At 53.3% G+C, this 16,053-nt stretch overlaps 1 protein-coding gene across 1 annotated transcript in view; it reads right to left on the bottom strand.

Annotated features, from left to right (window-relative positions):
• RASSF4 (Ras association domain family member 4) overlaps positions 1 to 14,868 on the bottom strand; it is a 31,770-nt gene extending 16,902 nt beyond the window's left edge. Inside the window, exons 1-3 of the mRNA XM_036265355.1 lie at positions 14,795 to 14,868; positions 4,414 to 4,504; positions 1,286 to 1,361 (exon numbers count right to left, since the gene is read on the bottom strand). Of these exons, the coding sequence (XP_036121248.1) occupies positions 1,286 to 1,361; positions 4,414 to 4,475 (138 nt within the window). The 5' untranslated portion in view covers positions 4,476 to 4,504; positions 14,795 to 14,868. The remainder of the gene's footprint in view (positions 1 to 1,285; positions 1,362 to 4,413; positions 4,505 to 14,794) is intronic.
• Positions 14,869 to 16,053: the final 1,185 nt, after the last annotated feature.

Below are 16,053 nucleotides of genomic sequence, written 5' to 3'. Positions count from 1 at the left end.
ACTCTCATGTTCAGCAACAGAAGGGGAACCCAGAGGCTGCTGGGTCTCATCAGGCTGGGGAAAGTCCAGGCACCACCTGATCTCAATCTCGGAAACCCCCAAATAAAACCTTACCACAATAAGACTCCCTACTAGGCTTTACAAATAAACTGAGTTAGACCAAGGTGGGGGCCCAGTGCCCCAACCCGGGTTCCCATGTGAACGGTCTGAGGGTTCTAGAGGGCGGCAAAGCCAGGCCTCTACTTGACCTGCTCAGTGAGGGGCTCCCTGAGCCTGGGCCCTGCTGGCCATCCCCCGGAGTCCTGCAGACATGTTTTGTTTAGCCCACATGGGGTTTTGAGGTTTGTGAAATTCCACGTGAAATTCCAGGTATCTAGCTTCTTCTTCTTCTCTCTCTCTCTCTTTTTTAAAGGTTTTTATTGATTTTTGGAGAGAAAGGGAGAGGGGGAGAGAGAGAGAAACATTGATGTGAGAGAGATACATCAATTGGCTGCCTCTCGAGTGCACCCTGACAGGGGTCGAGCCCACAAGCCGGGCATGTGCCCTGACCAGGAATAGAACTGGTGACCTTTTAGTGCATGGGACGATGCTCAGCCAACTGAGCCACACTGGCCAGGGCTAGGTATCTAGCTTCTTTTGAAATATCAGAAAGGGTCCGAGCGTACCAGCCCGCATCCCTGCACAGCATCAGTGGGTTTGATCTGATGGGCAGCGGTGGCCTGAAGACGGGACCGGGGCTCTCTCCTCCTTCCCTCCCTGTGCCAGCCCTTCGCACTCGGACCTGCCTGGACCCGTGAGCACCTCTGGGGTGCTGTGCTCCTTTTCAGGCCTTTCCTCCTATGTTCATTCGGATTGACAAGCAGAGACCCTCCTTTCATGCCTCAGTTGCCCCGTGTACTTGGGCATGCAGAGCGCTGGCTGAGTTCCTTATTTATGCCGTGGGATGGGTGGTCTCGAAGATTTCTACTCCAATGTCCTGGCAACTGGCCGAGACAAAAGTCCCAGCTGGAAGAAGGCCCACAAGACGATTTCCACCTGCTCTGAATTCTCACAGGGATATTCTGACCCTCTGCACCCCTGACAGGGACCTCACGGAGAGATCCTGGCTCCTGGTCCCCAACTCAGAGAATGGGTGACTTTATAATTCATCATCTACATGGGGACACGTCTGAGCGTGAAGGAGATGGTCTTGAGAATTACCCAGGAACAGCAGGTATGAACGGGACTGTCTTCTGCAAATGGTGGGTGGTGGCGGCTGTGAACAGAGAAGAGAAACAGGCCTTACCTCCCGGTGTCTCAGCTGAGAGCTTCTGCCCTCGTGGTAGCAGTTGTAGGTTCTCAGCAGGCTCAAGAGCTCCGACCTGAGAAGGGAAAGACACATGCGCTGAGTGTGGCCGGGCCTTGGACAAGCTGCTGGTCTCCACTGGCCTCCGTCTCCTCATGTGTGAATGGGCACACAGCACATGTCTTGCTAGCCACACATACTGGTTAGGAGACCAGACACACGCCCTTCATTCTGCTTGAGGCTCTCACCGCTCAGCCCTGGGGAAGGCTACGGGGGGCTTGGCGGGACGTGGGACTCACAAAGGGGCTGCATCGCCGTACCTCGAGGGTGCTGGCACACTTTCACTACTGCGGAAGAAAGCTCCTGACAGCCCTCCTACACTTAATTTCCGAGTCATTTCCTAGAAGTAATCCCTGGGGCTGAGACTGCTGACGTTTTAAAGACTCCTGCTTTCTCCCCATATTACTTCCTGAAGGGCCTGGTACGGCTGCTGTGCGGGCACCGGGAGGCCAACCTGCCTCTCCCATCCTGAGCTCCTGGAGGTATGACCAAGGGTGACGATGAGCGCGGTGAGACCCTGAAGCCCCAGGGAGGCCACTCGCCCAAAGGTTTTCTCCCCGAATGAAAGGGAAGCCACACTTGTGCCTTGACTGGTGTGCGGCAGAGAGAAGTCATGACAGCATCCAAGCTGGGCTCTGTACCCAAGCTGGGCTCTGTACCCAAGCTGGCCGCTGTACCCAAGCCGGGCTCTGTACCCAAGCTGGCCGCTGTACCCAAGCCGGGCTCTGTACCCAAGCCGGGCTCTGTACCCAAGCTGGGCTCTGTACCCAAGCTGGCCGCTGTACCCAAGCCAGGCTCTGTACCCAAGCTGGGCTGTGTACCCAAGCTGGGCTGTGTACCCAAGCCGGGCTCTGTACCCAAGCCGGGCTCTGTACCCAAGCCGGCCGCTGTACCCAAGCCGGGCTCTGTACCCAAGCCGGGCTCTGTACCCAAGCCGGACTCTGTACCCAAGCCGGGCTCTGTACCCAAGCCAGGCTCTGTACCCAAGCCGGGCTCTGTACCCAAGCCGGACTCTGTACCCAAGCCAGGCTCTGTACCCAAGCCGGGCTCTGTACCCAAGCCGGGCTCTGTACCCAAGCTGGGCTCTGTACCCAAGCTGGCCGCTGTACCCAAGCCGGGCGCTGTACCCAAGCTGGGTTCTGCACCCAAGCTGGGCTCTGCAGGCAGCACCATCCAACAGGTATAAAGTGCCAGGAGTCACAGGTGTAATTTTAAATCTCTGTAGCCACAATACAAAAGAAAATGAAACAGGTGAAGTTAGTTGTAGTAACACATTTTATTGAACCAATAGATCTAAAATATTGTCGTGTAATCTATATAAAAATATGAATGAGATCTTGCTCATTATTTTATATTGTCAGAGGTGTTTTCCACCTGGAGCATCTTTTATATTAACTACACTTGTTCAGCTACAGATGACATGCTCGGAAGCCATTCTTAGGCCATTCTTAGCTGGTGGCTCCCCCTACTGGACAGCGCCGCTCTAGCACTTCTTCAGGTCGGGCCTTCCCTGCACTGCAACACCCCTAAGCTGCTGATGAGAACACCCGCCCGGTAGTGTGGGTGATGGGAACTGACAGGGGAAGGATTTGCAACTTCACGGCATTAACAGCGCAGGATCCAATGTTCACTGTGCTTATACGTGTGTAAGTGTGGAACACAAAGTTATTAGGATATAGATACATGAAATTAATCATGTTATGGTGATTATGATTTTTCCTAAAATGATATTTAATACTGTTCTTATTGTAAAATTTAAATAAGAAAAATGTGGTATGGGTAGCATGGTGAAATGATACAACAAAACGCGGGCGGTTCTCAGGTCTCTAGCGGGAGGACAAGGGCGCTGTCCCCGGCCAAGCGAGCCCACAGCAAGGAGGCTGGCTGTCTCCAGGATGGCAGCTGGGCATTGCCCCAACTAGAAAACACTCAGACTCAGGCAAAATGGCAACTGTACTTCTCTTTAGTTCAGAAATAAATTTTAAAAGGTATCCAAACATTTTTTTTATGATGACACAGAGAGTAAACAAAATAAAATAAGCAAAGTAAAACATCATTAATATGTCAACAAAATACACTTTTTCAGCAGACTCAAACCAGTTTTGAGGGTTTTTTAACTGTTTAACACAGCAATCAGTGTTAGTATTGTTCTAATCATTGCTGTTTGTTGGTTTCTCAGTATTGCTCTAAATTTTTTTTTTAATTAACTTATTTATTTTTGTTACAGATGTTTCTCTTTTCCCCCCCACTGATTCCCCCTTCCCCCTCCCTCCCTGCCCTATCCCCAGCTTTGTTGTCCATGTCCATTGTTCATGCATACATGCATATAAGTTCTGTGGTTTATCTCTCCCCCACCACCCCTTCTTCTGGGGATTGTCAGTCTGTACCCCACTTCCATATCTCTGGGACTACCCCATTCCTCAGACTGTTATGTTCATTATATTCCACAAATAAGTGAGATTATATGGTACTTGTTTTTCTCTGTTTGGCTTGTTTCGCTTAGGACAATACTTTCCAGGTCCCTCCATGTAGTCTCAAAGGATAAGAGATCTTTCTTTTTTACAGCTGTATAGTACTCCATTGTGTATATATTCCACAACTTTTTTATCTATTTGTCTACTGATGGACACTTGGGCTGTTTCCAGATCTTAGCTATTGTAAAGAGTGCTGCTATAAACATGGGGGTACATATATTCTTTCTGATTGGTGTTTCAGGCTTCTTAGGGTATATTCCTAGAAGTGGGATCACTGGGTCAAGTATTGCTCTAGTTTTTAAATAAGTACCATTCCTGTGGGGTCGCAGTGGGCACTGATGGGCTTTCCCGCTTCTGTGGGCCAGAGTGCAGAGGTCAGACCCACACCTGAAGAAATCCTAGACCTCCAAAGAGACAGGCTTCAAACGAGGACAGCCACATGGTGCCCCATCACTGTCCCTGGGCCAGGCACACCTCATATCTATGAAAAGTGCCCAGAATCCCTCCACCCAAAGGCTGCCCATGGAGGGAGGTGGGTGGCCCCAAGGAGACCACAGGCCTGCAGCCAGCCCCTCCCAGCACACACAGGCTTACTTCGGAATGGATTTGCTGTCGCTGACGGGCACGTGAGAACTGGGTGGGAAGTCTTCCTTCATCTCCTCCTGTCTGCAGACCCAGAAGTTACCTGCCAGAGAGACCAGGAAGGGCACACAGACGGGTGAGCGGCGGGAGCGCTGGCCAGTGCAGAGCCCAGAGTCCTGGGGTGGAGGCCGGCAGCCGGGCCTCGCCTCCCACCTCCCTACCCTCCCAGTCCTCCGTTCCCCAGGCCCCACCTCACTCCTGCTCCCTGGTCCAGGACGACTGCACCTGAAGGGTCAGGCCCAGAGGACGGAATCGGGTTCTACACCCACACGTGTCAGCCAAGCGCCCCCTGGTGGGCCAAGGTCAGAACTGCCGAACCAGCCGTTACCAGCCCTATCAGCCCCCCTCCGGAAACCTCCTCACAATCCCTACGAATCAGGGTCAGTCTCCTAAATGCTTCAGATCAGGTGCTTTCTTCCGTCCACTGGGACACCCTGAATAATGGTTTCTGTCTCGATTACTCCTCCAAACCTCCAAAGCAGCCTGGGCCTATCTCCTCGATTCCCACTGAGCCCAGGGTGGGTGGCCCAATTCCTGCCACTGGAGTCAGCACACCTGGCCACCTAGCCTGGTGATGGGTCAAAAGGTCCCATGCTCACTACTTGCCACAGATTGTGTTGAGCATTTTCCATGAATTACAGCAGGCCCTTGAATAATGTAATTCAATGCTGTTCTGTTACAATGTTGATGAGATGCTGTAGGAACTTAGCTCCTGTTTATCATTTAGCCCATTGTAACATTGGTTTCTTTAGACGTCATTTCACCTAACCTCACAGAACCTATTGCCAACGTTAAGGGAAGGCTTGCCGTATTTCCTTTACTCCTGACAACATAACGAGGTAAACACCATCCCATTCCCATACTATGGATGAGAAAGCAGCGAAGGGGTCAAGCTTCTGTGATCATGTGCTCATAGCCCAGTCTGTTCTCCTAAGCCCTTTTCTCTGCTGGTCTTGGAGCGTGACTCAACCCCGAGGAAAGAGTGAAGACAGGGAATATATAAAATGGAGTCATCTCAACTAAGCTGCTAAAATTATTAACACTACGAGGAAGGACTCCGTTCTTTTTTTTTTTAACTAGCCTGGGAACTGAAACTTTTTTGATCTTTCTAGTCCTGTGTCAATGCCTGAATATACATCTGGGCCTCCAGGTAACCCTCTGATTATCCCTGAAGGAATCACAACCACATCCACCTGACATCTGTTATCCAGACCCCTGGAACCACACCTTGCAACCATGTCCCAGGTCACCTGACATCTATCACCCTGACTGCCTGTCATCTGACCCTCCAGGAGCAATCCCGGGGCTGAGAATGCAGGACTGAAAATTCTCAAGAATGTACTTTTTGCTATTCGAACTTTTAACTTCTTTCTTCTTGGGAACACTTCTGGGTTTTTGCCCGGCTGTGTTTCCAGTTTGCAAAATCCTAGACCTTTGAATGAATCTTTATCCTTTTTTTTTCTAGAAAAGTCTCCAGACTCTGAGTTTGACACCTCCAAGCCCCCCTTTGCATCTAGTCAGTGGGGTAATGTCTGCCCACAGGACTGTTAGTGGGTTCCCACGGAAAGCTATACCTCTTCCATTCAAACTGGAGAGGTCGTGGAGCATCTCAGCCCTGGGTCTCCGACGGAGCAAGTCCACCGGCCTGTCGATCTTGTTGGCATCTCTCCCACAGACTCCTCCCTCGAGCTCTCATCAAGGCCCTTTGTGCGTTCCACGGCGAAACACTTCTAAAGGCACCCTCCACCCTTGGCCTGCCTCTCCCCAAGTTGCAGCCAGGAATTCAAGGGGTTAAGTGATTCTGGGAGGTGGCAGAGACTGGGTGCACAGCCTGTCCTTCACACCACCGAGGTTGGCTCCTTCACAAAACCCCAACCTCTGCTCATCTGTTCACACAGACATGGCTCAGTCCCATCTCCCTGCCGTGTGCAGAGGCGCTGTCCCCTCGGGCCCTGATTCTCCCCAGCCCCGCACTCTGTGCCGGCTTGCTTGGCACCGCTCACAGATCAGAGGAGCCTGCCTCGATGTTGGCTGAGCGATGGATTCTGGAGGAGGGGGAAATGGTACGTGTGGAGAAGGGGAATTATTTGAGGAAGGACGGTGGGCTTCCCAGTGACCTCAGCATCATTCTATAAACACCTTCCTCTGCCTTTGTCTGGAGCGAGGCAAATCTCAGCCCCGAGAGGCCAGGCTCCCCTGCAGGGCAGGCCCCAGCTATAGCCAGCACCGGCCCTACCCCCAAGGGCAAGGGCGGGGTCCCCCTTCGGCACTCTTCTAGGCCCATTTCAAAATAGGGTTTCGGTTCCTCAGCATCCCTGTGGAAAAAGTGACCCGCCGGGCTTCCCCTCAGAGCAGTTCCTCAAATCCTTCCTGCACAGAGCTGGCTTAATTCCGCCCGGGGAAGGCTGGGTGTTTGGGGTGCTCACTCAACACAGTTTCTGAGGGCTCACGGCACCAGGATGCCTTGCTTTAGCAACCTCATTACAGGAAGGGCTGCATTACCCCGCGCTAATGGGGTGGCTTTCCCTTGCCTTCCTCCTGCCCGGCTTCTCCCCCACTCCTCCCCCTCCTGCTAGAGCGCCAGCCTTCCCGAGCTGCCCACAGCTCCCCACAGCTCCCCTAACGGGCTCTGGGCCTCTCCCTCCTTTTGGGCTTTCACGGTTCTATCCTCAGCTCCTGGCCCTGTACCCCGAGGCCAGCTCCCCAGTGTCAGGAGCTCCCCTGCGCCCCGCTGGGCCCTGCAGGTGTCCTGCTTTGACCCCCTCAAGGAAGAGGGGGCGCTGCCTCTGCCCACGCGTGTTCCCCGCACGGACACGAGCCTGACACACTGCGGGTCGATCAGAAGTGGCTACTGCGTCACTGGATGGCGACAGGAAGCCTCAGGGGCGCCCAGAGCTCAGCTTCCCCAGACTGGGGCACATTCAGCTGTAATAAAACACATGAAAGTCTCCAGGGCCAGGGAGCCACTCAGCTGAGATCCTGGAAACCATCCACAGGGAGCTGGGGAACACTCCCTGCTCTAGACGGACAGCTCTTCTGGTGTTTCATGAGAAGCCAGAAACCTGGGTTTTTTATTTTTATCCTCATCCGAGGACATTTTTTTCATTTTTTGTACAGACAGAGTGGGAGGGAGAGAGAGGAAGAGAGAGAGAGGGAAACATCGATGTGAAAGGGACACATCGAGTGGCTGCCACCCGCACGACCAACCAGGGCCGGGGACAAACTGCAACCGAGGTACGTGCCCTTAGCGGGAACCGAACCCGGGTCTCTCCGGACCGCAGGCGGACGCTCTAACCGCTGAGCCAAACCGGCCAGGGCTGGGTTTTTTATTTTTAATCTTCACCTGAGTATATAATTTTATTGCTTATAGTGGGGGGATGGCGAGAGAAACATCGAATTGCTTGCCTCCTGTACTCGCCCCGATGGGGAAGGAACCTGAAACCTAAGTCTGTGCCCTGACCGGGAATCGGACCCGCAACCTTTTAATGTACAGGATGACTTTCCAACCAACTGAGCCACCTGGCAGCGTGGAAACCTGGATTTTAAATAAAACTTTTCTATTTTTATTGATTTTTAGAGACAGGAAGGGAAAAGGGAGAGAGACAGAAACACTGATGTGGGAGAGAACCATTGATTGGCTGCCTCCTGTATGCCCCCATGGGGATTGGGCCCACAACCTGGGCATGTGCCCTGACTGGGAATCGAACTGGTGACCTCTTAGTGCATGGGTTGATGTCAACCACTGAGCCACACCAGCCGGGCTGAAAACCTGGATTTTTATTGGCTACATTTCATTGTTTAAAGTTGGGTGACTGGCAAGGACACAGACTGCCCTGTGACCTGTGATGGCTCACATTCCCCAGCTCCCAAGCTGTGGGGCATGTGACTGACTCTGCTGACAGAAGAGTTGTGTGTCACCCCCAGGCTGGCTCCTGTGAGCCACTGCAGCCTTGCAGCTCTCCTGTGCTCTGCCATGGTGACCCTGAACGCCTCATGTCCCAGTCGGTGCATCTCCCTGAGGGGCAGCCTGGATCTGTGAGTGCCTCAGTGGACCAGTTTCTGCACCAACCCACAGTGGGTATGGACTGGGAAAGAGAAATCAATCTCTGCTGTAATAAGCCCCTAGCATTTCAAGGATTTGTTAGTGGAGTGTAATGTAGACTCGTGTGTTACGTAATTCCAATGGGTATATATGTACATATATAAAATATGGGTAAAAATAAGGTACAGCCTGACAAAGCACACTTGCAAGACAGATGTCCTTAGTGGGGCTCCAGGCTACGACTTTGGATTCGTGACATGACCCTGTTTACGACACTTTCATTCTCCTGCAGCACATGGGGAGCGTGCCCATTTTCTCTGGGCAGTAGTAACATCACAAGTGGGTTTCTCTGCAAGTCAAGCAGTGACCAGTTATTAAAAACGCTTCCTACCGAGCTCTCAGCTGGGATCTGCTAAAGACCCCGGTGACTTCAGTTATGTCTTATCCTCTCTGAGCCTTAATTTTCCCATCTGAACAATGGAAATATTGACCTTTGGTGGGGTAGAAATTTTCTCAGCTGTAGAGCTCTGTTCAAATGGAACATTTACACCAAATCAGATAAATGGGGTCAGCTTCGGTTGACAGTGAGGTGGGTGGCAGGGAGCCCACCCGGGGCCTAGGCTACAGCTGTGGATAATACTGTTTGCTTGCTGAGCATCACGTGAGGTCTACATGGGCCTTCGGGAGCGTCACCCCTGCGCCTGCTCATCCAAAGGACGTAACTGAGGTGCTGGCCGTCGCCAGCTGGAGGTGGGCAGCATCAGCGACAGGAAGCTGGGCAGAGGAGGAATTCAGAAGGAAAGAGAAGGCTCCTGGATGGCAGGGGGCAAAGCGAAGGGAGAAAGGGGAGCTGAGGGTAAACAGCCTGGCTTGGAGGGACAGAGGATTTGACACAACATCTCAGGGAAGGGCAGGGGGTGAGCAAGGCTGGGGGAGACAATGAAAGGCCAACTGCAGCAAAGGGGGGCTCCAACTCGCCAGGCTGGGTCTCCAGCCATATGGGGTGGGGACCTTGCCCCCGCAAGAAAAACAGCCTCTCCTTTGAGAGAACACACATTTCCATGTCCCCTGGCATCATTGTGTGGCTCTAAGCAAATCACGTGGTTTCTCTGGTTCTCACGGGTCCTGACCTTTGCCTCAGGTAGGCCACATGTCCTCCCCTTCAGCGCTCGTCCTGAGCTGGGGTCACTCCCAGAGTCTCCCTTCAAGTCTGTACACTGTGCGTGTGTGTCGCTTTGACCAGACTGAAGGTTGAGAGGATTTTATTCCTTTTAATAATCCCAGTGTTTCGTTGAGTTCTAAAACGAGCTGCACAGAGAGCGTGGGGTGTCCTAGAGATGACCTGAACGAGAGCGTCAAGGGAGAGAACCACACTCTGGCAAGGACTCGAGTGGAGACTTTCCTGAGCGGAGCACGTTCCTGAAGCTGCCCCACAAACACCTGCTCCTGGCGCACGTGGCCGGCCTCAGAGGTTCTCCAAAGCAGTGTTTTCAACCTTTTCTAAAAAATGCAGTCTTATCCTTAAATAAACCCTAGGTGGAAGCCCAGTATACAAATGGATTACAGTGCCTTGGCTGAGGCAGAAGGGTGGGGCTGGGCCGGGCCGGGGCTGGCCTGCCACTCAGGCAGTCTGCACACTGGAGTGACAGGTGCAGCCCGGAAGGCCAAGCCCTGGAGCGCTGGGCGTCCAGCCTCCTTTGTCCCCGTCTGCCCCCGCCCCCCGCCCCAGGCCCCAGGGCACACGGGCCTCCAGGCTTGCTTCCCAGTTAGATGAGGCTCTGTCCTCAATCACAGGGCTCAGCTTCAGCCAGGGCTCCCTGTCCCGCCGGGGAGGGGCCGGGGAGTGAGCCAGCTTTGGTTACCTGTCCCCAGTGCACAGGCAGAGAATTGTTTGAGCTTTCCACTCCGGTGGCTGCTCTGCCAGCCCGCTGCAGGGGCTGCTGGGGACAGCCAGCACCACAGCCTGCCCTCGCTATTGTCCCTGGCCTTTGCTTCGGGACAAAGGACACTGGAGCCTTCACAACTGCCAGGCTTGGCCCATGCTGCCTTGCGGTCCCGGAGCTCTGCGCTCTTCAGGTCCCACCGCAGCCCAGCTCCTCCTGGCCAGTGGCAGGAGGGGAAGGAGGCTGTGCATGGCCTTTTCATAGAGCCCAGTGGAAGGTGGTGAAGGCTTGCCCAGGCTCGGTGCAGCCTGCTCCCGGGCCCAGTGCCGGCTCTTTCGGAAACAATGGCGAAGCGCTGGTGCGCGTATCCTCACTCGGCAACGTGGAAAATGTGTCGGTGCCCAAATTAAATATTCTGAGGCTGTCTGGGAAATCTGAGAGCTCGGTAACCTCTGTTCTAATATTTAAAAAATTATGATTCTTATTTATTTATTTTTTTATCCTCACCTGAGGACACTTTTGTTTGTTTGTTTGTTTTTTGTTCAGATAGAGTGGGAGGGAGAGAGAGAGAGAGAGAGAGAAACATTGACGTGAAAGGGACACATCGAGTGGCTGCCACCCGCACGACCCAACCAGGGCTGGGGACAAACTGCAACCGAGGTACGTGCCCTTAGCGAGAACCGAACCCGGGTCTCTCTGGACCACAGGCCGACGCTCTAACCGCTGAGCCAAACTGGCCAGGGCTCTTATTTTCTTATGTAGACATGATTAAAATCAAACATGTAACAGAAGTGACACCGGAAGCAATAGGAAGGAGGACAGCCTGTGGGACCCGGTCTGCTGGCACCAGAGGAGGAAGCAGGCTCCGAGGAGGGCAGGTGCTGGGACTCTGGAGCATTCCTGGGAAGCCGGACTGTCCTGGTCCACGGCCCGAGCTACGGCTTTCCAGTGCCAGCCAGGGCCAGCAGGAAAGCACGGGAAATAGGGCACCTTACCCGCGCCCTCTTGGCACCTGTTAGCTAGCAAGTGGCAGGAGCTCGGCAGGAAGAAGCCGCAGTGCTGGTACCAGCTGCTCCGAGAGGGCCTGGCGGACACAGGTTGTTCCCAAGCGACACATTTTTGCAGAGAAAGCCAGCTGCTGGGATGGGGATGGCAAGTAGCAACTCAGAGCTGCAAATCCCCCGCCTTCCGAACTGCTGTCCTCATCCCTCCTCCAAACGCCACCCACTCGCTGGGGCTCGGCCACGTAGCTCCCTGCCTGGGACTGCTGGCTAGGAAGTCTGGAGGACACTGCACCGCGGGGCTGGTGGCCACCTTGCCCTGGGCTGACCCCACAGGCCCTGCTTTCCTGCACAATGCCCTCCCATTTCTGCAGTTCTGGGCTCCCACTAACAGGTCTCCCTGAACCCCTCCTGGCACCCAGGCCTCCCTGACATGGTTGCCCTTCTCTGAAGAGCCCAGCCCCCTGCACCCATGAAGGCTGGCCTTCCTCAGAGCTTCTGACAGCCCAGCCCAGAGGCAGTGATTTCTGGCTTCCGCCCCTGCTTCCAAGGCACGGCAGGCTGAGCCAAAGAGCTGCTTCCAGTCCCCCTGCTCTCCCTCATGTGCACGTCCCTGCCCGCCCCCCACCTGGGCTCACCTCTCCTATGAAGAGGAGATCTACAGAAGCAGGAATCCTCTAAGCTATGCTTTTTGGGCCAAACAGATGCTCAGAATGACCACTGAGGCCTGGGGCCAGGAGTGCAGCCTCTTTGAGTGCCCAGTGCCTGCTGCTGCCAGGTGGCACTCGGTGCCCTACATAGCTGCCTCCACCTGTGCCATCCACTGCGCCAGGCCTGGATGCCGCGTGCAGCTGCTGGGGCTGGTTTCCGGTGAGACATGGTGTGCCTTAGAAACTTCTGGGTCATGGAACCCTATGGAGTCTTGAAAGTTTAACAAACGATCCCCAGAAAGATGAGAGAGTGTGTGCTCGCGTGCCTAGCACACTCTGAGTCTGCACACCACTACAGGGGATCAAGAAGTTCTTGTTCATGTGCCCCTGGATCCTCAGATCCTCAGTTAAGAACTTCTGCTGAAACATGTCACAGCAAAAGATAGGAAGCCAGGAATGTCATAGAGAGAAGTCTGGGTGTGAGTTTTGTTGGCGTATCAACTTAGCGGTGACCTTAGCATGTTGTGCCATCTCTTGGGCCTTGGTTTAGCCAGGACTGTACTGGCAGCTGGTCTGGAGTGTCTTCAGGGCATTTTCCACTTCTGAGGCTACAGGACTTATGACGCTCCTGCCCCTATTCCCCGAGGTTGGGCAGGGCAAAGGGAGGGGCTTCCCAATCTATACCTGGGCAGTACATCCTGGGGAAGGAGGTCAGGCAGCTAGAAGGGGAGACTGAGGAAACTGCAAGGAACTTTGGGAAGGGCAGCCACTTCCTGTGTGATTTTAATTTACTTCAAAGCAATTTCAAAGTATTTTCTTCAATGTACTCTATGACAGGATAACCACCCAACCTTCACAAGGATCTGGGTTTAAATCTCTGCTCTGTGGTTCTTTTGCTGTGTGACCTTAGGCAAGTCCCTTTCCCACTCTCAACTGTAGGTTTCTCATGGTTGATTCCTGACTGCTGTGGAGGTGAATGTCAGGTGGACCTCACAAGGGGCTCACATGTAATACACAGAAACTCCGGTTAGAGGTCACAGTGGGAGTCAGGGGCTCCGGAGAGGCCACCAGGCTCCAGAGACGGGAATGCGCGACTCCAAGAGGATGACAGTCCTCCCAGGAGGAGCAGCTGTGAATGAGGACATATGACCGAGTTTACTCTCAAAACCTGGACCCAGCTCCCCAGAGGTACAGTCCAGAGGGCTTTTTGGTTGACTCAATAGTCAGGGTCTCCCTTTGAGGCTTTGCATTTACATGACCTGAACTGCTACATGCCCCAGTCTGTTCAGGTTCTTTGTTAAAAGTCATTTTGTAGCTGACTCTGACCCAGGAGGGCCCTGGACCTTCACCCTGTTCTTGACCTTCAGACTACCCACTGGAATCTCATGGTGGAAATACAACCCACCTCCCGTCTTTCACACTGTATCTGTGGCTTCAACCTCATTTTCACGGTCAGGTCTACACACAGAGAGAATTACGACAAGAACTAATGAAAATAGACTTAAACACTGACAAGGTACTGAAACACACCCGGTTACTACTTCCAGCCAGCATTATTTTGACCTAAGTTCAACATGTTCCATTTTCTCTTCTCTTCCTTCCCCTTCTCTCCTTCCCCTTCCTCCTCCCTCTGACCCCTTCTTCCTTCCTCCCTCTCCCTAGTATCTCCCATTCTGGAGGCAGCAGCAGCTCAGGAATTACACAGGGGAGTAGGAGGCAGGCAGATCTGCATGTACCTATTAGTGCTACCAATTCATTTACTGTTCTTTTATTTTTTGTTTTATGTTGTTTTAAATCATGGCTTCTGGCAACAAATCTTGGTTGAAGTACAAAGTAGCCAGTGAGGGTCTCTTGCAAGTGCATGGCTTTGGAGTCTAACCTGCTTGGGTTCAGATTACAGAATTCCAGCCTCTATTTGCTGTGGCCTTGTTTTACTCCTTTGTTAAGTGTGGTTACTAAAGCTCTCCTTGCAGTGTTTTAAGACAGCCCTGGCACTTGCCTGGTATTCCCACAATAGGATGCGTAAATGGGGCTGTGCCAGACTAGTAACAACACTGAGGCATCTTGCAGTCGAAAGTGTAGAACTGAGAGTCAGGAGCTTGGGGAAGCAGGGGGAGCTCTGAAGTCAGTGGGTAAAATGAATGAGACCTGGGTTCAAATCCTGACCCCACCACTGACTCATCTGGGTAAAATGAGATAATTCCACAAGTCTTTGAGAAACAGTTTTCTCATCTGAAAATGGGGATAATGAAAGTGGAGCTGTAAGAAATAGAGGGCATACTATGCTAAACCTCTTAGCACAGATGAAGGAACAAGGCAAATACTCCATAAATAGCGACTGTAAGGCAAGCCCTTCCTTCTGATGTTATCTTGGCGGTGGCTTTCCGTCTATGAAATCTGAGAGTTGTGCCAGAGGCGCTTGCAGCCTCTCCCCCCAATTCTAACATCAATGCTTTTGGGATGCTGGCTAAGGTGAGAGCCCATGTGGACAAGGTGTCGCTTGAGGTTGCGTCACCTGTCATGCTCATGTTTTAGTCCCTAAAGTGCCCTCCCCTTGGAGGAGATGCTTGGCGCCATGCCCACTCCCAACTCAGCACTGGGCCAGAGGCTCGGGATGAGCCAGGCTGGCAGAGGTAGGGGACCCTGTTTGCGGCAGCCGAGGGGCACCAGCGCCCAGCCTCCAGCGCTCATGGCTGGGGGCGGAGGTGTCAGTGCTACCTGGACGCCCCCGAACTCTCCTGCCCACGTATCACTCACCGTCCTCTCAACGCGCAGACCAGAGGCCGCTGTCAGTGCTGTGCCCTCTCCCGCACCCGCGCTGAGTCCTTGGCGCCTACTGCCCCGGGCCTCCCGGGTTCGGCGCGTCGGGCCCTCCTCTCCCCGCCCCTCGCCGCTTCGACCAATGGAAACGCGCGTCTGCCCCGCCCCTCCCCGCCTCTCGTCCTGCGCGGGCCAATGGGGCCGCCTGGTCCCGCCTGGTCCCGCCTGCCGCGTCCAGGGCGCACAGGGCAGGGTCCGCTTTAGGCGGTGCCCCAGGTGCTGCGGAGCAGGTTCGGGGTGTGACGCTTGCGGGTTCCGACCACCACCAGGGCGCCCCGAGACTCGCGGAGGAAGCAGCCCCGGGAGTTATTGGCTGGGATGGTGCAAATACCTGAAGTCACCGAACCATTGGGTTTCAAACAAAGGCCGCTGCTTGGGCGCCGCAGTTCGTCCTGTGCGTGTCCCGGGGAGGAGGTTCGCAGCAAGTCCCAGGCGCTGTGTTTTTCTGCTCGAGGGGCGCCCATTGTGGTCGGCTGTTTGCTTGACGTGGGCTCTCAGAGCTCCACTGCAATGAAGCAATCGGATCCGACGATAAAGAGGAAAAGATAAACTTTTCTCAGTCACCGCCTGCTTCACGAGTGTTTATTTGCCTGCGCGGAGGCAGAGGGGACAGAGACCCCAGGCCTTTCGTGCAAGTCAGAACAGCTCAGTGTTTCTGGGGTGTGTGAGTGGCAGGGCAGGCGAAAGGGTTGATGGAAACATTTGCAATTTCTGTTTTATTTCCTGATTCCCAGTCCTGACCTCGGGATGGACTTCCTCATTCCTACCCTCAACATAAATCATTTAATGGTTCTTAATCGTTTTAGAGTCACGTGGCCATTTTATTTTATTTTATTTATTCATTTATTTATTTTTTAAATCTTTATTGTTGAATGTAGAATGTATTACAGATGTTCCTCATTTTTCCCCCATTGACCCCCTCCTCCCCACTCCTGCCCCCCTCCCGCCTTTTCCCACACTATTGTCTGTGTCCACTGGTTATGCATATAAGTTCTTTGGTTTATTTCCTCCCACCCCCCCAACCACTTTTCCTTTGAGGTTTGTCAGTCTAGCAATGAATTTGTACTTCTTAATCCCTTCACCTTTTTCACCCATTCCCCCAACCCCCCTCCCATCTGGCAACCAACAAAATGTTCTTTGTATCTATGAGAATGTTTCTGTTCTACCTGTTCATTTTGTTTGTAGATTCCATTGTT

This window comes from Molossus molossus, unplaced genomic scaffold, assembly GCF_014108415.1.
Source record: "Molossus molossus isolate mMolMol1 unplaced genomic scaffold, mMolMol1.p scaffold_m16_p_17, whole genome shotgun sequence".
NCBI lineage: Eukaryota > Metazoa > Chordata > Mammalia > Chiroptera > Molossidae > Molossus > Molossus molossus.
This window is presented reverse-complemented; position numbering and strand designations above follow the sequence as displayed.